The 24,749-nt window shown below is 44.7% G+C and overlaps 1 protein-coding gene across 4 annotated transcripts in view; it reads right to left on the bottom strand.

Annotated features, from left to right (window-relative positions):
- Nucleotides 1-9,985: 9,985 nt before the first annotated feature.
- Nucleotides 9,986-24,749, bottom strand: part of arhgef12a (Rho guanine nucleotide exchange factor 12a) — a 76,686-nt gene continuing 61,922 nt past the window's right edge. For all 4 annotated transcript variants that reach the window (XM_045703469.2, XM_045703468.2, XM_045703470.2 and 1 more), the window contains 20 exons: nt 24,375-24,593; nt 21,894-22,038; nt 21,610-21,642; nt 21,168-21,322; nt 19,313-19,459; nt 19,041-19,126; nt 18,273-18,398; nt 17,741-17,855; nt 16,776-16,876; nt 16,339-16,416; nt 15,973-16,048; nt 15,577-15,744; nt 15,184-15,271; nt 14,851-14,928; nt 14,626-14,720; nt 14,135-14,338; nt 13,641-13,889; nt 13,017-13,243; nt 11,073-11,148; nt 9,986-10,938 (listed from right to left, as the gene is read on the bottom strand). In XM_045703469.2, coding sequence (XP_045559425.1) covers nt 10,928-10,938; nt 11,073-11,148; nt 13,017-13,243; nt 13,641-13,889; nt 14,135-14,338; nt 14,626-14,720; nt 14,851-14,928; nt 15,184-15,271; nt 15,577-15,744; nt 15,973-16,048; nt 16,339-16,416; nt 16,776-16,876; nt 17,741-17,855; nt 18,273-18,398; nt 19,041-19,126; nt 19,313-19,459; nt 21,168-21,322; nt 21,610-21,642; nt 21,894-22,038; nt 24,375-24,593 — 2,477 coding nt within the window. In that variant the 3' untranslated portion in view covers nt 9,986-10,927. The remainder of the gene's footprint in view (nt 10,939-11,072; nt 11,149-13,016; nt 13,244-13,640; nt 13,890-14,134; nt 14,339-14,625; nt 14,721-14,850; nt 14,929-15,183; nt 15,272-15,576; nt 15,745-15,972; nt 16,049-16,338; nt 16,417-16,775; nt 16,877-17,740; nt 17,856-18,272; nt 18,399-19,040; nt 19,127-19,312; nt 19,460-21,167; nt 21,323-21,609; nt 21,643-21,893; nt 22,039-24,374; nt 24,594-24,749) is intronic.

Raw genomic sequence — 24,749 nt, 5'->3', positions numbered from 1 at the left:
TCCTACGGCTGCCATAGGGTCTCAGAAGGCGGTAAAAAGCTGAATCGTGGCTTTGCAGGCTCTGGCTGAAAAAAAGTAGCGCGTTTGGGTAGTGGCTGGTTACAGTACTGTGAGACTCAGGCTCGTGCCCGCGTCGACCAAAAGCTTTGTTTACTTTCCTCTGTTTAGCTAAATGGACATTCCTGGTCGGAATATTATCGCTTTTTTTACGAGAAAAATGGCATAAAAATGGATTTTAAACAGCGGTTGACATGCTTCGAGGTACGGTAATGGAATATTTAGATTTTTTTTGTCACGAATTGCGCCATGCGCGCGACCCTTATTTACCCTTTCAGATAGTGTCTGGAACGCACGAACAAAACGCCGCAATTTGGATATAACGATGGATTATTTTGGACCAAACCAACATTTGTTATTGAAGTAGCAGTCCTGGGAGTGCATTCTGACGAAGACAACAAAAGGTAATCAAACTTTTATAATAGTAAATCTGATTTTGGTGAAGGCTAAACCTGCCGGGTGTCTAAATAGCTAGCCCATGATGCCTGGGCTATGTACTTAGAATATTGCAAAATGTGCTTTCACCAAAAAGCTATTTTAAAATCGGACATATCGAGTGCATAGAGGAGTTCTGTATCTATAATTCGTAAAATAATTGTTATGCTTTTTGTGAACGTTTATCGTGAGTAATTTAGTAAATTATTAGCAAATTCCTCCGGAGGTTTGCGGGGGGTATGCTAGTTCTGAACGTCACATGCTAATGTAAAAAGCTGTTTTTTGATATAAATATGAACTTGATTGAACAAAACATGCATGTATTGTATAACATAATGTCCTAGGTGTGTCAACTGATGAAGATCATCAAAGGTTAGTGCTGCATTTAGCTGTCTTCGGGGTTTTTGTGACATTATATGCTAGCTTGAAAAATGGGTGTCTGATTATTTCTGGCTTGGTACTCTGCTGACATAATCTAATGTTTTGCTTTCGCTGTAAAGCCTTTTTGAAATCGGACAGTGTGGTTAGATAAAGGAGAGTCTTGTCTTTAAAATGCTGTGAAATAGTCATATGTTTGAAAAATTGAAGTTTTTGTATTTTTGAGGAATTTGTAATTCGCGCCACGCCTATCATTGGATATTGGAGCAGGTGTTCCGCTAGCGGAACGTCTAGATGTAAGAGGTTAACAGGTGTGCCTTGTTAAAAGTTCATTTGTGGAATTTATTTTCTTCTTAATGTGTTTGAGCCAATCAATTGTGTTGTGACAAGGGGGTATACAGAAGATAGCCCTATTTGGTAAAAGACCAATTCCATATTATGGCAAGAACAGCTCAAATAAGCAAAGAGAAACAACACAGTCCATCATTACTTTAAGACATGAAGGTCAGTCAATACGGAACTTACAAGAACTTTGAAAGTTTCTTCACGTGCAGTCGCAAAAACCATCAAGCGCTATGATGAAACTAGCTCTCATGAGGACCGCCACAGGAAAGGAAGATCCAGAGTGACCTTTGCTCCAGAGGATAAATTCATTAGAGTTACCAGCCTCAGAAATTGCAGCCCAAATAAATTCTTCACAGAGTTCAATTAACAGACACATCTCAACATCAACTGTTCAGAGACTGTGTGAATCAGGCCTTCATGGTCAAATTACTGCAAAGAAACCACTACTAAAGGACACCAATAAGAAGAAGAGACTGGAGTCTAAATTGGAGATTTTTGGTTCCAACCGCAGTGTCTTCGCATGTGTATTTCCCACCGTAAAGCATGGAGGAGGAGGTGTTATGGTGTGGGGATGCTTTGCTGGTGACACTGTCTGTGATTTATTTAGAATTCAAGGCACACTTAACCAGCATGGCTACCACAGCATTCTGCAGTGATACGCCACCCATCTGGTTTGGGCTTAGTGGGACTATCATTTATTTTTCAACAGGACAATGACCCAAGACACCTCCAGGCTGTGTAAGGGCTATTTTACCAAGAAGGAGAGTGATGGAGTGCTGCATCAGATGACCTGGCCTCCACAATCCCCCGACCTCAACCAAATTGAAATGGTTTGGGATGAGTTGGACAGCCAACAAGTGCTCTGCGTATGTGGGAACTCCTTCAAGACAGTTGGAAAAACATTCCAGGTGAAGCTGGTTGAGAGAATGCCAAGAGTGGGCAAAGCTGTCTTCAATGCAAAGGGTGGCTACTTTGAAAATATTTAATATATTTTGATTTGTTTAACACTTTTTTGGTTACTACATGATTCCATGTGTTATTTCATAGACTGAGATTTGAAATGGTGTGTTATTAATTTACACATTGGAATTTAATACAGACAGGATCTGAAATCGAGAGAGAGAGAGAGAGAGAGAGAGAGAGAGAAAGAAAGGGAGGCAGAGGTGTGTGGGTAGGGATCTGAATAGAAGAGTGCTGACGTGAAATTGCAGGGAAAGACCATAGTTGGGAGGCGCCATCACCTCGGAATGATGTGATGTGAACAAGAGAGCGTGAACCAACTCATAATGAATGACACATTAATGCTGAAGCCGGTGCATCCACATTGACGTATTGATTGAAAGTGCTGGCAAGGGAAAGGTGCATTGGGGTAAAATTTACTAGCGAATATCAGAACATGTATTGTCAGCAATGTGCCTCCTTTGCATTCAGAGCATATTCTATTGACAATTCAACTAACTGTGAAATGGACAAGCATCCATGACATCGTGTACCCTTGTTAGTGTCAACGCCTCTCTGAACTAGACAACACTTGATTGCAGAATCTGAAACCATTTGATATAATCAGGGTAGTGCAGTGAGTTTATGAATATCAAATAGTGGGCTTGCTGCTGAACCTTTGTTTTTTGTGTCTAGACAAGCAAGGGTTTTTCTTCATCGCCCTGTGTTTCTGCTCAGAAGTTCTAATAACAGTACAACCCCGTAATTAACCTAGAATTACATATCTCTACTTATTATTTTTAATTCCTCTAAAGACCAGCATGCACTTTGTGACAAAGCTGTCCGATACCTTGTCACCTAAAAGGCTTTAAAAAAACTACTGAGAAAAAAGAAAAAAAACGTACAAGGTAAAATGAGGCGGTAAGTAACCTAGTGGTTAGAATGTTGGACCAGTAAGCAAAAGGTTGCTGGATCGAATCCCTGAGCTGACAAAGTAAAAATCTGTCGTTCTGCCCCTGAACAAGGCAGTTAACCCACTGCTGATTTAAAACACTTGATTACACCACCTGGGGATTCTGACTGAGCTGAACATACTGTACGCATCAGAGTGTAGTCAATGTGTCAGTGCAGGCTCCAGTGCACACACGTAGCCCAATGACCACCATGGCCCATGGAACCGCATAATAACCGGGCTCTCCATTCAAACACCTGGAGCCTGCATTACGAGTAACCGAGCAACCAACCAGACACCAGCCCTGTGAACCTCCAATAGCACAAAGGCCACCCTTGGGTGATGCTCTCGCCCCCTCTGCACCAATCAGAGAGCACACTGCCACAGAAAGAATGAGGTTCGGGTTTTCACCTGAAAGCATACAGTCATCCAGTGGTTCAATACCTCCCTTGCCTTCTCTCTGTGTACTGGAGCCTTAGCCTGAGTAGCAAGGTATAAGGATGGACCGGCTGGTAAATATTCAGTAGGCATGAATCAGACTCGACCGCACAGGCACTGTGTTGTCTTCAGAGTCCCAAGGCACTGCTGCTGTGGTGGTATTCCATTTGCATCAACTAACAGTATAGATTCCTGTCCTCCTACAGACAGACAGCTGGCTAATGGCTCTCCTCCAGCATCAAGAGAGAGAGAGGGAGAGGAGGGAAAGAAAGAAAGTGTTTTGGATGTTATTATCGCAGCCCTGCCATCGAGATGCAAATTATATGTGACAATGCTTAAAACAATTACACCATTAGGTGGAGTAAGCCGTCTGGGTTTGAATTACCTTTACTGCATTGGGGATCTGCCTGCTCTCAAATTTACCAACAAGAGAGGGTGGGAGGAGGAGGGGAGGGGAAGTCAGTGTTATGCCAAGACACCTTATGGTGCAACCCGTATGTTATTTGTCGAGCTTATCTGTGGTAACAAAACTGACATGAGTGAGTCAGAAGTTCACAAATTGGCTATGGGTTAGGATCAAGTTGTTGTACCTGCAAGATCAAGTTGTTGTACCTGCAATCCCTCTTGAACTCTGAACACAGAGGGGCTGTAGTGAGCTCTATCATTAAAACGCCACAGGAGAACTGGTTCTGTGACCCTCCTATTACTGACAAACCTCTGAGAGATTAGGTAATTCAATCTCTCCACCCTCCACTTGTTTCTTCATTTCCACCGTATGTCCTTTGGAGGAGGTGTCAATCACTTGGCCCTGACTTTATTAGGGGTTAACCGGAGTAAACAGGCACTTTTCCCTCTCTCGAGGATGGAATTCACATTGAGAGTATTTGCAATCAGACCACCGCATCTTGACGGCTGGCAGGCAGTGGAAGAGCCATCAGTGCATATCCTTTCAAACAGGTGGAGATTTAAACATCCATTCCAGATCAGCAACTACCTAAATAAGATGTTTCAAAAAGGACCGGGATGGATCTCATGCTGGTGCTATGAAAAAAATATGGAGAGCATTTTCATGGACAATTTTGTGCTAAGTTCGACTGATACCGAAATACGCTTGGCAATTGCTCATACATGCAGTTTCTGGAGAGAGACTTAGAATGGGACTTAGAATGGCACAAAAGGCAATTCAGATGGAGTGATAGGCTTCTTCTACCAGTGGATGGATGTCCATAAGAGAGAGTCCAGCAACAACAATAAGCTAAAAGCAAGCATTTATCAATGAGAGCACACACAGAGACCACTGCAGACAATCTAACTAAGACCATGCTAAAAGGGCCTAGTGGAGTAGGGAAGCTATCTCAATGCACAACAAATGAGAGGAAATCAGATGAATAGGCCTATATAATATGGATATGTGTGAGAATAGTTAATATTTATTAACCCCTAACAATACAAAAACCAGTGCATGGCATGGGTGAAAATGTTAATGCATCTACATACATTGTTTGCCTTCCACCCTTTCTTACAGGCCTTGCCTTCTCACTCCCGATATATGTGAGATGGTTTAACTGTGAGTGTGGGATTATCACAACCCTTGACTGGGATCATTTCCTCCCCAGCCAAAGGGTTGAACTTTAGGTAAGTGGTGGTGGTAGTGCCTGAGGAAGCTTTAACCTCTAACTTTAGCCCAGAGGATTATATGCACCGCTGGATCGGCTGCCTTTTCTGGTCGCCAGCAGGACACTGTCAGATGTGCTAAACCGGTCAGCAGGAGATCCTCTTGAATGTTCCAAATGACTAGTTTAACGTCTGGCCTGCAGGGGGGTTGCGGAGAATGCAGACAAGCTAACAAAATAGTGATTTTATTTTATTTCGGTCAGGTTTTGGCTTTGTTATTCTCCAGGCCTCTTTTTCTCTGGATGGATTCTTGACCAAGTTGACATTAGCATCTGACCGGTATTGATCACAGCTCGGTTGGACCAAAGCAAAGTGAAACAAGGCGCTCCAGGTAGATTAAATAACCTGAACTGACCAGGTCTCCCCAGTAATTCTTGAGATTCTAGACATGCATTAAAGCTCCTTTATCTACAGCTAAGTCCCGGAACCTTTGAGGTGGGAGAGAGGGAACAGGCTTGCCCTCTTCTCTACACAGGGACACGTCCACCTGACTGGGCCACAGTCAAGTGTTTTCTATCCCTCCTTCGGAGTGTGGTAGCTAATAAACAGCCAATCAATCACCAACTCCAAGGGCACCGCCATGGAGTCCTCCTGACCCTTGTCACATGACTGAGGAGTCAATTGAATGGGAGAATTTCATTAGACAGCCAAAGCACTGTTTAACTCAATGTGTAACAACGCAACAGAAATCGCTCACGGAGGAAGCTGTCCGGCTGCTTAATTATACCCCCAAACACGATCGCACACGCATACATTATTGATTTGTTGTGCCAAGGTGTGAAGCTAAGAGTATCCAAGGCTGAGCTGGCCTGACGACACAGCCTCCTTCTTATAACCAAATACACATATACATGCACGCACGCATACACACATTTGCACAACTGCACCCACACAGGCATGTGCGCACCTCGACACCTCCTTGTTCACTGTAATCACCAGCATCGGGAAGAGTCATTGATTTCTATACTGCTTCAGTGGCGTGAGAAGCCACACTTGAAAAGGAGGCCCTGAAGGTTATATCCTCCTAGATCTCCTTTGGTCTTCCTGTCAAAGCAGATTGAACCTAGGGGCCTCATGGCATACAGCCTACCCACAGCCCTGGAAGAGGTATCCGCCTGGACTGTTCATCACTATGTGGTGTGGTAACAAGACAAGGGCTCAATCTCAATTTGTCTTTCTGCGATTCCTCGCATCCTTCTCCACCTTATTGGAGGTCCAAGGTCCATCACATTGGATCTTCTTGTCCAATGTGTTCTGAGGAGACAAAGATGTGGGGAAAGCTGATTGAGCTAGAGCTAAGGGCTCATACAGTGTTCAAAACAATTCGGAAATCTCTGACTTCAGTGCGTTCAAGACAACTGGGAACTTGGCGAAAAAACAATATTTTGAATTGACATCCAACTCTGAATTTCATATCGGAAACAATGGCATCTTTCTAGAGTTCCAACTTTCCTACCTGAAGACCACTGCCGTCATGATTTGACCTTGTTTTTGCCTCCGAGGTCCTAGTTGTCTTGAAAGCACCATTATCCCACTCACCAGTCAACGAGAACATTGATGTCATCTCCACCCCACAGGAAACGCATGGTGATTCGCCACCTGTTATCTACTGGGCCACGCCCACTCAGGGGACTGAGAGGGAGGCAAAGCAAGAGCTCTATTTCTGCCCAAAAGCAGATCCTTAATTACTTTTAAAGAGGTGAGTTTTTGTATGGAGGGCAAAGAGTGTCAAATCCTGTTTGTCTTGACTATGTTTTTTGATTATTTGATCTAATAGAAGTTTCGTAATGCTTAGGTTGTTACAAGTGTACTGATATAGGTGTGATGCACATGACATCCCGGCAACTTTGAGAAAAAATTATCAGTATTCCCTGTTGAAATTCGAGACAATCTATGCATATTCATGAGGCTAGCAGAGCATTTTACTCTCCATTATATAGGCGGTTGACGTCAACACACCCCTCACGGATTATTTTTTTTTTTACGTTTTCAAACAACGAGATGTATCCACAAATCCAGAGGGGAATAGGTCGGGAGCTTGACACCCGCCGTTCCACTCTGTGGACAACGAATCCAATTGTTAGGGGAGACATAGATTTGGATATGACGAAATACCTCTGAGCTGTCACGGCAACAGTGACAGACTGATTGATGTGTGATTACTCCAGTGTGCAGAGGAAAGATTCATCAATCTTTGGGGCGTATTGATCCTCAGTGTGATCAATCTGACATTGGTATCTTTGGGGTATTGAGTAAAAAAAAATATATATATTTTAGCAGACGGTCTTATCCAGAGCGGCTTACAGGAGCAATTAGGTTTAAGTGCCTTGGTCGACATATTTTCACCTAGTCGGCTCGGGAATTCGAAGAAGCAACCTTTCGTTTACTGGTCACTTTGTAAACATTTAAGGTCAGTGGTGTTAGATCTAGATACAAGGTAGTCATTTTTATAAACATCAACACATTATACATACCTTATTACACGACATTAGAAAGGCTCATACAAGCTTTTAACAAATTGTAAAGAATTATACCTAGAAGCAAGTAAAGTGTTACCAAAAGATGAACATGTTTAACAGTGAATAGGATGTGGGGTGCCTGAACACAAGGAAATGTACAAAGAAACAAGAAACACTTTAAAAAAAAGACCTACAGCTCATAAAACAAAGGCAGTGTGCCATTAATTACCATATACATGCCTGAATTATTTAAAATCTACGTTTTATTTTTGCCAGCAATCAATTGTACGAGAAGCTTTCTTTCTCTTGTGCAAGGTTACTAAATATTGTTGGAACGACTGTCCCTGATGAGCACTGCTCTAACCAGAGTGAAGTCATTCTAATAATACAAAAACATTTGATTGTTTATAGGCTAAAAGCCGTGGTACATTCTTTAGGACAAGTTCTTAGTGGCTGACTGCTGCATGTATGCAGTAGATTGAGCGTTGTCATTGTCAAGTGACAATGAATGACGGAATGAATGTCAATGTCACACCAGGGTCAGAGGCAATGCTTTTAAAACACACGGCCTTGGTGGAACTTGTTCACACTTGCATGTGTCTATTCGGTGGGTATGTACGTATCTATAATATTCACACAGTTGCCGAAGTGAAAATTGCTTCACTCCTGGTGGAAACGCGCGCGCACACACACACACACACACACACGTCTCCTGTCAAGTGAGTCATATCGCCAAACATCCTTAGAATCAAGCCACACTTAAAGCACCACAATTACCTGAATGTCACAAACAGGCAACCCTTCTCGGTGACATTGAGCGTCAAGTTACAGAAAAATTCCTGATATTGTCAAGATGAGACTCAAGGAGACACAAATCTCCTTGCATTAAACCTCGCAGGAAACTTTTTCACTCTTCTGTAAAATAACTAAAGCAGCAAAGGTGGTGCATGGAAATTACATAGACAATACAATTGTATATTACTGGCTAGACTAAACAGTCACTCGAACACACCTTTACTCATAGATCAGAGTCATAGATCCTATTTCCATCTTATACATTGGCAGAATGAGAAAAACGATGGGCTTGTCGGTAGCTCAAACTGAGATGACAGAGCACGCCTCTGTCTAGAACTTCAATTAGGTAATTGACAGGTGCATGTGGAAAGTGTGACAATCAATTACCACCCCTCTCTTCTTGGTCTCCATTTCGGTGCAGAATGTCTTCAGGAGGATAGGCAGAGGCAGGAGATGTGTCACTCAAAGGATAATTAATTAGAGCTTAACCCTTTGTAGAGGCTTCTGTCTGTCCTCTCCAGCAAGAAGATGTAAAAGTGTCAAGTAATGTGCACACACTGTGAAGCATAGATTTAACTCAAAACCCTTGATAACTACATAAGTCAAATTCCAAAGCAGATTTAGTTATTCAGACATTACATTGCTTTGCATTAACAGGGTACAATGGCCTTTTCTCTCAGGTATATTTAGCCATCAACCTTTCAGACAGTAACTGAGCTTTCAGACAGATGCCTGAAGAAAAAATGGAATTTGATACTTTGACCTGAATCATATAATGATAGACTAGATACAGATCTAGCAGCAAAAGAACACCTTGTTTCAGACAGAGAAAACTGATGTCACTGCAGGTTTCAGGGTGGGTCCTCCTTGTGTCTATCTGGTAGATGGTAAAAGCCTGCCCCCTACTGGCAGTTGTCAAGTGACTGAATCTTCATATAGGAGGAAAAGGACAACGTGATTGCCTTGTTATTAAGTAAGTCATGGTATTGCTGAATCCATTCCATGTAATAGCACAACAACAACGAAACAAAAAGAGCTGAAATCTGAGAAATAGAAAACTACTGTATATGGGATAACCGAAGTTAGTTACCTAACAAAAGCATAGCAACATGTTCCTGCATGGTCAAACTCATAGGCTGCACTGTTGTTCACCTACCTACCTGATTGGTCAGTATTGAGCAAAACTGTAGTGAAAAAGGCTGTACATTTACTATGATGGTTACATTTCATGAGTAGGCTAACTCCATTGTCCTCCAATTGTTACCTCACTCTCACTCCGACGGAAAATGGTGCTGAAAAAAACTCCCACAGCCACAGGGAGGTACGTCCTGCAGTCCAAGTAACTCGGTGTTTCTTTCTGTCCATCTTGTCATCTTGTTTATCAAATAGTTTTAGTGATATATCTACAGGGTTAGAAGTAAGGGAACGTGAGAACATTTCAAGTCTATCCCCATTTCTGACCACAATGCCACATTGGGAAAAAACCTAAGCAAAGAGAACAGGACTAAAGGTGTTTAGGTTTAGAAATGTGTCATGGCATTTTTTATTAAAGTTATGCATAACCTTCCAACTTGATAGTTTGTGTGTGAACTTTATGACATTATCAGCTAGAATTGTCAGATCACTGGCACATCAGCGGTAGCATGGGCAGCACAGGGAGGGAAAACAGACATAATTACCAAACAGAAGTAGGAGGGGTGAGTTTTAGCCAGTTGTAAAAATGCACTGAGGATCAGGACAGAGCCCCTGACTTTGCCATGCTGCTTAAACACCATCCTATGGGGTGCTCCACACAAAGTGCAACTCTATGCACACTCGTATTATTCCTGTGTTCATTAGGGATAGGATCGTGTGCCCACTGACATGGGTGGAGCAGCCTAAAAGGAGGTCGAAATGGCCCCCAACAAAACATGCAAGCAACATGGGAAAACACAAGAGAGAAAATAAATACATCATGGGATAAAAAAAACATAATACATTATCTTAAAATGTTCCTTTCACTTGTCGCTTCTTTTTGTGTGTTTAATATATATCCTAAACACACAGCTTTGTACATTTTGGTATAGTTCTCTTTCTTGCAGGGATGACTAGGAGTAGAGAGAAATGGGAGGGGAGGCACAGGGCGGCCCACAGCAATTGGAGTGGGGACACACGGGGGGTGGCTGGATTCGGGACAGTCCCTCTTCCCTGATTGCCTTGTGCTGACGGAGAGGGCGGGATTCGAAATCCAGAGAAACCCCCCCTTCCTCCAACTGTCTCTCGCTCATGCTCAGTCTCTCGGGGAGAACCACGGTGGGAGGAGGAAGAGGGTACTCGGCAGTTGAGTGGACAAGCTAAGAGGACATCCAGGTCAACGAGACAGCAGGGAGGCAAGGAATCAACCCTTCCATTTTCACCGTCTCCCTTACGGCCTGATGCAGAGGCCTGGGAAGGGGAAGGGGTTGAAGTTCCACGACTATCTTTTATCTAGGAACAAGATAATAACAGAAAGGGCCAGGGCAGTCAGACCTTAAACAATAACTCAGCTGTCACGCCTCACATGCTCATGGGTTTTCTAATAAACACAGACACTGAAATCCCTAAGACTAGAGCCACGTTACCTTTGTTGATGTCCGTGTCTGTCGATGACCTGGCCGGCCTCTGGCGTAGTAGACTGTGATACTTGGCCTCTACCTCCTGATAGAAAACAGACAAGCAGGGAACAGTCCGCAATCAGAATTGATACGCATGAACATAAAATGTACAATCAACGTTACTAATTAACCCTTATCCTACAATTTCACTGTCCCGCGGACATAATACACAAATCTCCACGTCTCTAGCGTCCAAACAGTTTGGCCTACAAAATTATTATGACCACTCTATTGAAAGGTGAGATGCTCTAGGACGCCCACAAGCCTCACAAGACTCGTCTGAAGTTGGTACAGCCTATTCTACCAACTTCTGTGTGTAGTGTCCAAACAATTTGGGCTACACACTATGACCCCTTTGTGGACATCTGAGACTTGATGGTGTTCTCTGTTTTGCTCTAGGACGCCCACAAGCCTCACAAGACTTGTCTGAAGGTCCCTGGTACCAGTAAAAAAAAAAAATCATGGAAGTATATATGGAGATATTTTAGACACTAAACTAAGGGGATAAATAACATGTAAAAAAACAACATTTAAATAGTTTCCTGACCTTTCTTATAAGTCTCAGATATAGGACAGACACTTTACAACAAACTTAATTTAGATTTTTTTTGCCACCATCTGTTGTTCCATGTAGTGAATCTGTTATAAAATGCGTTTCAACGGCTAATAGCAGTAATGCCAAATTCAATATTTCATATTTTGTTTTTGATACCTTAAGGGGTCTTAAAATCAAATAGCTAAATGATCCTTGGTATGACCATCTTAAAACAATTCCATGTTAGCTTAGACCCCCCCCCCCCCCCCAACCAACCAGTCACCTAGTCAACCAACCAACCAACCAACCAACCAACCAACCAACCAACCAGTCACCTAGTCAACCAACCAACCAGTCACCTAGTCAACCAACCAACCAGTCACCTAGTCAACCAACCAACCAACCAACCAACCAACCAACCAACCAACCAACCAACCAACCAGTCACCTAGTCAACCAACCAACCAACCAACCAACCAACCAGTCACCTAGTCAACCAACCAGTCACCTAGTCAACCAACCAGTCACCTAGTCAACCAACCAACCAACCAACCAACCAACCAACCAACCAACCAACCAACCAACCAACCAGTCACCTAGTCAACCAACCAACCAACCAACCAACCAACCAACCAACCAACCAACCAACCAACCAACCAACCAGTCACCTAGCCAACCAACCAACCAACCAACCAACCAACCAACCAACCAACCAACCAGTCACCTAGCCAACCAACCAACCAACCAACCAACCAACCAACCAACCAACCAACCAACCAACCAACCAACCAACCAACCAGTCACCTAGTCAACCAACCAACCAGTCACCTAGTCAACCAACCAACCAACCAACCAACCAACCAACCAACCAACCAACCAACCAGTCACCTAGTCAACCAACCAACCAGTCACCTAATCAACCAACCAACCAGTCACCTAATCAACCAACCAACCAGTCACCTAGTCAACCAACCAACCAACCAACCAACCAACCAACCAACCAACCAACCAACCAACCAACCAACCAACCAGTCACCTAATCAACCAACCAACCAACCAGTCACCTAATCAACCAACCAACCAGTCACCTAATCAACCAACCAACCAGTCACCTAGTCAACCAACCAGTCACCTAATCAACCAACCAGTCACCTAGTCAGTAACCCACCCACCCACCCACCCACCCACCCACCCAACCAACCAGTCAGTCAGTCAGTCACGAAAGTTAGTCAACCAACCAACAATTCAGTAAGCAAATCATCCAGTCAGTCAGTCAGTCAGTCAGTCAGTCAGTCAGTCAGTCAGTCAGTCAGTCAGTCAGTCAGTCAGTCACAAACCAACCAACCATCCCCCACCCACCCACCCATGTGTGCGTACCTTGAGGTGGTTGAGGTTGGTCTGCAGGTTGCGGAGGTGGGACAGGACCTGTCGGCTGAAGCTGGAGATGCTACCTGCCTGTGAGGCAGAGGAGAACCTCAGGCTGATCCCAGAGTCTCCTGCCCCGCAGCCCCGCGAGGCGCTCAGCTGCTTCCCGGTGGCCTGGAGGTCATCGTCCGTGCTGCTCTCCCCCGAGCCCCCGTAGCCCTCCAGGACCAGGTACCCTGCTGGGAGACGCAACAACAGGGCCCAATGCATTAGGCACCAAAGGGATGAAAACGGATTGAAACAACTTGTCCATAGGAAGAAAAACGCTCATTTTTGTTTTCCGTCGCAAAATGTTTTGCTACAAGGTGCTCTAATGAATATGATCAAGCTGAGTCCCTGCTGTTCAGCACACCTACGCACTGGAGGTCCTCAAACCTAGTTATCTAGCACAGGGTTCTTTAATACTGGAACACCCAAAGGTGACAGGAGTGCCTATTTCTGTTCTTCTCCAGCACTAACACTCTCCTTATTCAACGCAGGGATTGGGAGATTGGTTGGTTGAATCAGGTGTGTTGGTGCTGAGCTAGAACAAAAATGTGCAATCTCTCGCTCACTCACACACGACCGCAAGCTCACCATAATCCTCGGGGGACTCAAAGAAACCCGTGTCCCCAGACACCAGGTCCTGAGCCGGGTCCTCAGGGTGGCTGGCCTGGGTGCACATCCCAGAGCCTTTCTGCACCACCACCCGAGCACGGCTGTCCACGGGGGTCCTCAGGGACGTGGTCCTGAGAAGACGCCCGCCCCCCGAGGAGGAGCGCCCGGCACGCTCGCTGTCCTCCTGCGACATGAGCTGGGTCACCAGGATCTGCTTCAGCGCCGACACTAGAGGAGAGAGGGGACACATACGGTTAGACCAATGGAGAGTCTGTGTGATTCTAGATGAATTGATTCCCCACCAGATAAAATCTATATATGTAATTTTTGTTTAGGGCAGAGAGCTATCCCTGACCAACCGGCCTGACCAACCGGCCTGACCAACCGGCCTGACCGGGTTAATATAACTCTAACTAGAGTATTTCCTGGGTAGAATCAATCTTGATGATTGAGACGGATGTCCTTTCACTCACATGTCTTTAAGGCATCGTCAGCCCTAGAAGGACCGACGCCCAGCCCAACCAATTCGCTGAGCCCGTCTACGGCCATGCGGAAGGGCAGCCTATCTGCAAGGTCTGGGTCCCCGTAAAGCCCCTCCTCTTCAGGCTTGAGTCCTACAAAGGTGTTGGCATCTGGGAGAGAGGTCTGCATCACGCCACCAGAGGCAGCGCTGCACTCTTTATTTAGGGGGAGAGAACAAGGACACTTTTACGTGCCTTTCGGTCAATCTAGATACTACTGAAGCATGTTACCAGTGGAGGCTGGTGGAGGGTGGAACGTAATAGCTGGAATGGAATACATGGAAAGGTATCAAACACATCAAGTCAGTTTCATACATTCTAAAGCGATGTCAGCCTCCACTGCACATTACGCAATGTCACTAACTGCTACTGAAAAAGTTCTCAAATACACTGATCACTCTAGACGGGGGAACACGGGAGAGGTGAGGTGCTAGTTTAGTTACCTATAGACTGGCTGCTTCCAGAGGAGATGCGGTCCGGGTCCTTACTGAGTCGGGCTACGTCTGCAGCGATGATCTCCACACCGTCTCTCTCTCCACTGACACGGTGGGAGAGAACAGAGAGTCAGTATCAGGAGAAGCAAGGTCATGGTCATCATGAAATACATTTGCTGATGAATAAAACCAAAAAGACACCAAAGACGTTTTATACTGAGAGGAGGAACGTACTCCGTTTGAGGTAAGTGGATGCCGCTGTGTGGCTTCACTTTCATGGCGTCCGCTCTCTGGGTGATCTGACGCTGCCACCTGGTGGAGGGAGGATAACAATTCACAGGCAGACAGAGGCGAGTAGACTGCGGATAAAAAGTGTCCCTTACCTCAGACCTAGGACCAGATAACCCTAACTGCATTGCTAACCTTAACCATTAAGACAGGTAAGAAAAAGATCTGACCCTGTATATGTGGTTAGGGCCAACTTCTACCTACTCTACCTACAGTGAATTAAATGGGGTTTTTAAGTAGTGGTTATAATGACTAAATCACAGTGTCAGGAGAACTCACATTCTCTGCTCTGATACGGTCTGGGCCATCAGCTCGTAGATCTGTGCCCCGTTGTCCGACATTGAGAGAACAAAGAACGACTTGTTGTCTGTTGGGAGAGAGAATAGCAGGAAAACAGGGTCAGACTCCTGGCTGCGTCTCTAATCATACCCTATTCCCCATATAATCCACTACTTTTGACCACAGTCACATAGGGCTGCCACATAGGGCTCTGGTAAAAGTCGTGGACTATATAGGGGGATAGGGTGTGATTGTGTTAACAAGGTTGGATCTAACAAACACATTTCAATAGAACACTAGAATGGATATTGGCATTCCATGGTAGCATGACTACAGGGCGGCCATCTTTGTCAGGGAAACTAATAATATGATTGCATCTATATGGTAACTCACCTGTGGCCACAGAGCGCACCAGCACCGCGTTGAGCTTGATGATGGGGCTGAAGATGTGCTTGGTGTCGGCGGTGCCCGACAGGTTTTTGCTGTGGCACTTGAGGACGAGCCGCTCGTCCTGCTTCTGCAGCAGCACCAGGATGTCCTCCAGGAGCAGGGTGTACAGCTCTGAGACCAGAAGAAGAGGGGATTTAACCACAGAATTACATATGGTTAGTCTTAGGGGCCAGGAGTTTTTCCTAACCACATGAACTGACGTGAAATTAGTTTGGGCCCTGTTTGCAGTTGTAGTGTACAACTAGGGCCAAGAGTTTTCCCCGGTTGGATCACATTGGTCAGGAAAATCCTCCTGGCCCTACTTATCCACATAAACGCCTGATGAAGTCGTAAGCGTACCAATAGTCTTGTCCTTGTTGACCTTCCATGACAGTGGTCCCTCGTGGACCATCTTCTTCTTGGTCAGGTCCAGGTTCTGAGTGTGGAGGGAGTTAAGGTCAAAGGTCAGATTAGCTGGGTTTATTTGTTTAGTCACATCCCCATTAACATTCACTTTGGAAACAGGTACTCTTCCACGCCAATGAATGGAGCTGCATGACCTAGTCCAATTTCAAGCACTACCAGCTGACATTTAAACAAAAAATTCCCCCTTTAATAACTGCAGTGGCTCCCTCGCAGAAACTGAAGCAAAAATGTTGCTTCAAGTCAATTGTGGGTAGTCTGCAGACTAATACGCTTTGAGAAATGCTTTATAGATCGCCTCACCTTGAGTTCTGTAATCATGGGGTTCTCCGTCTGCTTCAGAGACGAGAGGTCTAGCCGCCTCTGGTAGTGCTCCAGCCTCTGTGGAAAGAAAGAGAGAGAGAAAGAAAGACGGAGAAAGAGAGCGAACAAGAGAGGGAGAAAAAGAGAGAGAAAGAAAGATGGGCACACAGAAAAACAGCCGTAAGCTGGATGTTCTGCTGCTACAGGCACTATTAGACTAACCAAGAGACACAAACCCCATATTCTCTCTGCAATAAATCACCTGCCATCATCTCTGCTGGCTCTAAGAGAAACAGTGGGAGGACAGATTTCAGAGTGGCTGAGAAGCCTTCGAGGCAGAACAGGGGTGAAATGAGACAGGGGAGATGTGGGAGACCGAGGGGGATAGGCTGTGCTTCCGTACCCGCCGTTCCCAGATGACGCTAAGTCACACCTACTTGTTTGTTTTCAGACTCTTTCACCGCTTGGTTGACGTGGTTGAGAATCTTCCTGCAGCAGTCGCCTGCCTTCTTTACCTTGTCTTTCTCCACGGTGTCATCTGAAATGAAATGACAAGAGAGAAAGGGTGATGAAGATTCTGTGGAGAAAAACAGAAAAAGAAACACCTCTGTGGGGTACTGCCCAGCAAATGGATATTTTCCTGCACCCATTAGCAGCCGATCATATCCGGAAATGAAGACCAAGTAGAGGTCATTAACATTCCTTAACAGCTGGCTCTACTTTATGTTTAGTGCATTTTATTTCCGCGAGGGAGAACTAAACCAGAGCCAAGATTAAAAATGATGGGACCCAAATAATGCGAGAACATCTCCCAAAATGTGCATTACCGACTTCGGAAAATGCCAAAATAATCATCTCAGTTTAACCAAGAGCACAGATTTCATTTGAGCTGGGCTGGCAGCTCCTAACACACACAGGCGCGCAAACACACACAGGCGCGCATACACACAGAGAGAGAGAAAGGGTGGTCACTGGGGCACCACAGTGGAACGACACTGCTATCATTAACGCTACTGTAAGCGCGCTGCCCTGCATCACTGTGATGGCCTAGTCTGCTTCGAGCCCAGTGCCATCACCTCATTGTCAGAGTCTAATACCCTTTTTACATTATCATGCCAAACACAACCAACTCGTACTGTGCTGGCTCATAGGGCGGCGCACAATCAGCCCAGTGTCGTCCGGGTTAGGGGAGGGTTTGGCCAGGGTAGGCCGTCATTGTAAAATAAGAATTTGTTCTTAACTGACTTGCCTCAATAAATAAATGTATTTGTATGCATTTTCACATTCTTGAACTTGCACGGTTCCAGCAACTATGGTGGGTGTGTAGTCAGCCCAGTACAGTGCAGCTTGGCTTAGTAGAGTGGACGAGGCATAGCTGTGTGTGTGTGTGTGTGTGGCCTACCTGTGTACTTGGCGATGTTCTCCAGTAGGAGAGGGTACTTGGTGAGCCTCTGCATCTCCACAGGAATGATGTCCTTCAGTTGGAGTCTTCGACACAGTCGGTTACTCTCAGCCTCCTGCAAATGCACAGTGAAGTTAGGTAAGAAGGCCACAGGAATGATGAAAATAGCAACAAAACAGGCACAATCTATCCTTCTCGCTCATTTATATACTTCGCCCACCAGTGACTGTGGCTTTAACAGAGCTACATCTTGAATGGTTACTTTCTACAACTTTCTTTAACGTTTAATTTACTTAAAATGAATTTAAACAAATCAAATTCAAATACTACACAAGCTTCCCTCATACATCCCATTCCCTGTCATATACATTGTACTGTACAATCTGCACAAGTTGATTACATAGTCAAATACCTGACCTAAATCTCAAGTAACAGGCAGTGCCCAATAGCCCTGTGTGTGCACTCCAGTACCTGCGCTGCCCTCCCCCCTGTCCATATCTCCTCCTCTTCTCTCCTCCATTCCTCCACTTACCTGCATGAAGGAGGTGAAGCGCGAGTCCTTCTTCTGCCTGCTCTTGATGAGCTCCAGAGCAAAGGGCTGGTTGCTGCAGAACGTGCCCACCGCCTGCTTGATCTTCTCCTCCTCGCCCCCGCTGAACTGGAAAACAACACAGGCGAGCCAGGCGAATCGGGGTCAGTCGCCATGGCAACTCCCTGCCGCCAAGCCCTTGGTCCTTGCGTGTGTGTAGCGGCACAGTGCCAGATCGATGGGGGGGGGTCTAAATCTGCCTCTACATGCTTTAGCCAATTCCCTCTGACTATCATTGCTGTCATGATTCTGTCATAGCTTTATGTTGGTTCTCATGGTTGTCTCCGCCCGTGATAGCTGATGTGTGGTGAGCGTTCTGGCACAACTGGTTGCCGTGCACCACCTGAGCAGGTGCTTCACATTATTAAACATGTATAGACAGAAGGGTTTTGCTGAAGCACGTGTAGATCTGGGACCAGGTTAGTGGATGGGTTCTGCCAGTCCATCTGTGGCACACTATCGTTTAACAATTTTACTTCCATTCTGCAAAAACACAGCAACCATCTTCACCCTCCAGTTCATTGCCAATTAAAAAGATAAGCAATCCCATAAAACAAAGTGAATGTTTATTCCGCAGTGAAAAGTAATTTCAGGCAACGGCACAGCTTTCGTGGTTTGTGAGAGAGAAAGACTTCTCTCCAAGAACACAATTATTACATGAATCATATTCCGTCGGGGAAAAGGCTTCAAAAGAAAAAGAGCTGTACTCACCCAGGACAGCAAGTCGTCTCCTATTTGGTCGATTACGGACGTCTCGTTCCTTTTCCGAATTGTTGCCATTTGCTCAGATATCAAAACTGAAAAATGAAAGGGAATGTAAGAGGGTCATTCTGACATTGTGTCTGTGTGTGTGTGTGTGTGTGTGTGTGTGTGGGGTCATGTCATATCAAAGTGGGAAAGTGTGTGTGTGTACATGTTTGTGGTTGTGCATGTACATTCCTGTTTGTGTGTGTGTGTTTGCTTATGTCCACGCGTGCAAGTACCATGCAGTTGAACAATGTCCCCCAGGTTGGTGAATATGTTCTTGATGTCGGCAGGAGGCAGTATGGCCTCTCTGGTGAGCTTCTGGTAGAAGATGTTGTCCAGCACTTTGAGCATCCGCAGGTGGGCCCTCTCAGTGTAGAACAGCTCTGTAGACACAGACCGACAGCGCTCATCACTATCGTAGACTGATAAATGACCTCATTAGGCAACCATAAATAAGCGATAAACAGTGATAACGAAAACGGTTATTTCAGCTTGTTCTTTTTTTTTTTTTGGCCCAGGTTCCTACTAGGAAAGATGCATTTGTAAAAGTGACAAATTAATAAAGTTTGTTTGATTGAGTTTGCAGTGGTTACTACACACACTGCTAGTGTATGTCTGTTCATTGCACTCTTAACTCTTTACACTCATACCCATATATGGGTTAGAAATAGCAGATTTGGACACTGATAAGCGCCTACATTTGGAACGCAGTGGCTGTATAGTAACATGCTATACATGACTTCAGAGCTCAAGGTCTCCACTTCACAGCGCAGTTTTTTTTTACTGACAGCGGTCCTGAACTTGAACACAATAGCGACAAGAAGTTGCTCCCATCCCTCCCGCTACCTTGGAAACATTTTTGTTGTTGTTGGAGTGAGGGAAATACTGTAAATAAAGAGGGCTTGATGTATTTTGAAAGATGAGACATTGAGGATTATAATTAATACCACTTTGATGTCATACAAGCAAGCCAAGCACCCGTTAGTCCAAATGGGCACTTCATATTTCCATATCATAAAACTAATTTAATATACAGTGCCAACGTTTATGATCACTACACATGATGTACAGTTACAAGATGACATGGCGTCATAAATTAATATTTCTGATGGATTTCCTCAGACTTAATTGAATGCACTCTATTCTATGCGCACCAAAATTACGATCTGCATCTCTGAATTGACTTGTGAAAGCCTAACACTGTAAGATTGTAATTTGTAACTTAGCTAACCATGTTGACAATACAACACGCTTTCAAATGATGTCCACCTGACTAGATTGCGATTTATAATGGACCGTTTTTGGAATGAGTAAACAACAACAGTAATTGTGTAAAGGCGGGGATGCAGGGCTGTGTTCCAAACAAAACAACTACACGTCTGCTTGCTGTAGTTCCTCAACGGCACATCTAGGGAAGCTCAAAATGCCACCTTAAAGTTGAAGACTATTCATTGAGTTGAAATTACATAGGACCTGTTCACACTTTGGAGAGGAATGTGGCCACTTGGAGAGAGCAGTTAGACCTCTCACTCAAACCCATGTAATTTTTTTTGTCTTATGTTGAACCTACCTCAAATTTACCATGAATATTCTTGTTACCGACTGTATCCAGATTATTTTCAGATTTTGTTATCAACAAATGCAGCGAAAAGTACAGTAAATATAAAATTCACATAAAATCAACAGTGTACCGTTTGGTTTCAGTCTTGTGTCAGATTATCGGTTTTATCCTCACCTTCAGTCTAATAATGTTTTCATTATCCCCAAACGGTTCCCTTTTGATTGCTACCATGAATACCAGCATATGCTTCCCATATTTCTTCTGTAAGAAACACTTCAATTTAGCCCTATCCAAACAGGCCAAATCCCACTAGTGTAAGGGGTTAACGCAGTAATTATTCCTTTTGAACAATAAACTGCCTACTAAAAAAAGTGAATAACTAACACAGACATAAAGTATGTACAGGGCCCTGGGTTTTTCCTAATCATGCAAAGCCAATCACTAGGGCCCAGAGTTTTTCCTGGTCAGGTTACATGGGCCCTATTTATTTCTATTATGGTGACTGGGTTACAGTTCGAACAGGAAGTTACCGTTAATGACTTCCTGTCTCTTGATCTCGTGGGCCCTGAGTCCGGCCAATACCTCACGTCCCACCAGCTGCTGCCAGTTGAGGGGGTCGTGCTCAGAGTCCGTGCCGCCTTGATCGTCTTCACTCTGCACCTCTGCAGAAACAAGGCCATCCAACCTGGGAGATAGGTGGCAGCAGTTACACTGGTTACAACCTTAAAATACACTGGTTACAACCTTAAAATACAATATCTGACTAAGATAAATGCAGTCACGAAATATAACAGAAGATGTTAGGAATGATCTAAAAACTCACTGTATCTAACCATAGCCTACATCACGTTTGATAAAAGGTAGTCCACATTTTGACCGAAGAGGTTTAGGAGACTAACTAAAAACTCAAACTATCTGACCATTGTCTTTATCAGAAATAGTAGCAGGTCAAGTCAAAACGAAAACACTCACCTTCTGATAGACTTGGGTGTTCCTTCAAGGATTCTGTAACAAGAGAATACTATTAACTACGAGGCCTGAATGACAACGCTTCACATACTCATCAAGATGTTCTCCGCCTGCATGAAACAACTACTAAAACAACTGTACGCAACAGGAGTAAAAAAATAAATGTAAAGGGTTGACTGTAAAAATAGTAGTTTGGAATTACATGTTATATATAGAGGGTAGATACAACAAATATCTAATGGCACCCTATTCCCTCTTTAGTGCACTACTCTTGGGGTCCATCTTACCTGCTCTCCCTGTCCTCCTCCTGCAGCTGGTCCAGGCTGTATGGGCTCAGGCTGTAGTCAAAGTGTGTGTTTGGAGTGTACTGTAGACTGTCCAGGTCTCCAAGACCCTCGCTCAGTTTGAGGAAGGCAGAGTTAGGGGTCAGAACTGAGGAGGAGAGAGACAGAGAGAGCGAGAGACGGAGAGATCAGTTACATTGTACAACTATCAGGCCAGGTGGGAAGACCATTACTACAGCTTAGAGCCGGGACAATAAACCGAAAATTGCCCTCTTATTGAAACATTTAGCTGTTCAATAAGAGGAAGGTGATTTTGCTACACAACGTTCCTGTAGATTGTTCTAAAACCATTATTTGGTCGACAGTAATAGCCAATGCAATATGTTGACTCCTGATATGAAAGCATCTGCCTGTCCCTGTTTTGTTGGGACAGGCAGCACATGGAGAATGTAGAGCTGCATTCTGAGAAACACAACAATATGACCGTTGCGCCAAATTGTTATTGCGGGGAAAAGACAGTTTTCAAAGCAACTACTGTTCGAGTTACAGAGAGGAGAGTCAACTTCCCGTGAATAGATTATGTATTTCTCTTAATATGGAGTTCATGGCACCACTTTCCAACCGGAGTAGGCTGTAGCGTAGTATGGTTTTGATGCGCTGTGGAGTGGAGCCGAGCGTCCATTTTGGTACATACAGTGCATTCGGAAAATATTCAGACCCCTTCACTTTATTCTTTATCCTTATTCTAAAATGTATTATTGACATTTTTCCCCCTCATCATTCTACACACAATACCCCACAATGACGAAGGAAAAACTGGTTTTTATACATTTTTGCACATTTAATACAAATAAAAAAACTGAAATATCACATTTACATAAGTATTCAGACCCTTTACTCAGCACTTTGCTGAAGCACCTTTGGCAGTGATTACAGGCTTGTGTCTTCTTGGGTATGACGCAACAAGCTTGGCACACCTGCATTTTGGCGAGTTTATCCCATTCCTCTCTGCAGATCCTCTCAAGCTCTGTCAGGTTGGATGGGGAGTGTCGATGCACAGCTATTTTCTGGTTTCTCCAGAGATGTTTGATCGGGTTCAACTCCGTGCTTTGGCTGGGCCACTCAAGGACATTGAGAGACTTGTCCCGAAACCACTCCTGCGTTGTATTGGCTGTGTGCTTAGGGTTGTTGTCCTGTTGGAAGGTGAACCTTCACCCCAGTCTGAGGTCCTGAGCGCTCTGGAGCAGGTTTTCATCAAGGATCTCTCTATACTTTGCTGCGTTCATCTTTACCTCGATCCTGACCAGTCTCCCAGTCCCTGCCGCTGAAAAACATCCCCACAGCATGATGCTGCCACAACCATGCTTCACTGTAATGATGGTGCCAGGCTTCTTCCAGACGTGACGCTTGGCATTCAGGCCAAAGAGTGGCTTCCATCTGGCCACTCTACCATAAAGGCCTGATTGGTGGAGTGCTGCAGAGATGGTTGACCTCCCATCTCCACAGAGGAACTCTGGAGCTCTGTAAGAGTGACCATCAGATTCTTGGTCACCTCCCTGACCAAGGCCCTTCTCCCTCGATTGCTCAGTTTGGTCGGGCGGCCAGCTCTAGGAAGAGTATTGGTGGTTTCAAATGTCTTTCATTTAAGAATGATGGAGGCCACCGTGTTCTTGGGGACCTTCAATTCTGCAGACGTTTGTTGGTACACATCCCCAGATCTGTGCCAACACAATCCTGCCTCGGAGCTCTACGGACAATTCCTTCGACCTCATGGCTTGGTTTTTGCTCTGACATGCACTGTCAACTGTGGGACCTTATATAGACAGGTGTGTGCCTTTCCAAATCATGTCCAATCAATTGAATTTACCACAGACTCCAATCAAGCTGAAGAAACATCTCAAGGATGATCAATGGAAACAGGTGCACCTGAGCGGAATTTCAAGTCTCATAGCAAAGGGTCTGAATAGTTATATAAATAAGGTATTTGTAATACATTTGCAAACATTTCTGTAATACATTTGCAAAAAAACCTGTTTTCGCTTTGTCAATATGGAGTACTGTGTGTAGAGTGAAGAAAAAAATTATTGAATCCATTTTATAATAAGGCTGTAATGTAACATTTGGAAAAAGGGAAGGGGTCTGAATACTTTCCAAATGCACTGTATCGCTCAGCTCTACTACAGCTACAATGACCCAAAAATAATAGGTAATATTGACAGCTAACAATTAGGACATAAAACCAAATACAAAGTTACAGAGATGTCAGGATTCAGGAATTTAGAGAGCGCCGCAGACAAACCGTGCTCCTCAAACACTATGGGGAGCGTAATTGGTCTTGCGTTGCCTGCGCTTGATTTAGTATGTGGTCTAGAGACTAGGGTACTTGGTTTAGAATTCAGTATATGGGAATTGTGCTAGCTAGAGAGTTTAGTAGGTATATACTAGCTAGAGTCTTGTACAGTATGTGGTAGTTCAGGGTCGCACCAAACTCAGAGTCTCTGCTGCCTCCGTCAGAGGCGTGGCTGTTGGTGGTGCTGTTGGTTGGCGAGGTGGCGTTGGTATTGGAGGAATGTGTGAGCTCTGAGCCATCGCTGGATTGACTGGCCGTCAGGCGACCTGCCTCCAGGTGCTCCACGGCCGTCAGGCACGGCTGGGACAGCTGCTTCTGGGGCCGCGGCTTGTTGAGGTCCATGGCCTTGCCGACTGCTCACACAGACAAGACAGGCAGACAATCAGTCAGAGAGACAGGCAGGAAGCACACATAGAGACAGACAGACACACAGAGGTGTAGCAGGAGTCAATACTATAGGATCTATTTACTTTTCTGTTGCTCCTCCTTTTTTCCATAGTAACACAATG

This window comes from Salmo salar, chromosome 20 (genome assembly GCF_965601325.2).
Source record: "Salmo salar chromosome 20, fSalSal1, whole genome shotgun sequence".
Classification (NCBI taxonomy): Eukaryota; Metazoa; Chordata; class Actinopteri; order Salmoniformes; family Salmonidae; genus Salmo; species Salmo salar.
This window is presented reverse-complemented; position numbering and strand designations above follow the sequence as displayed.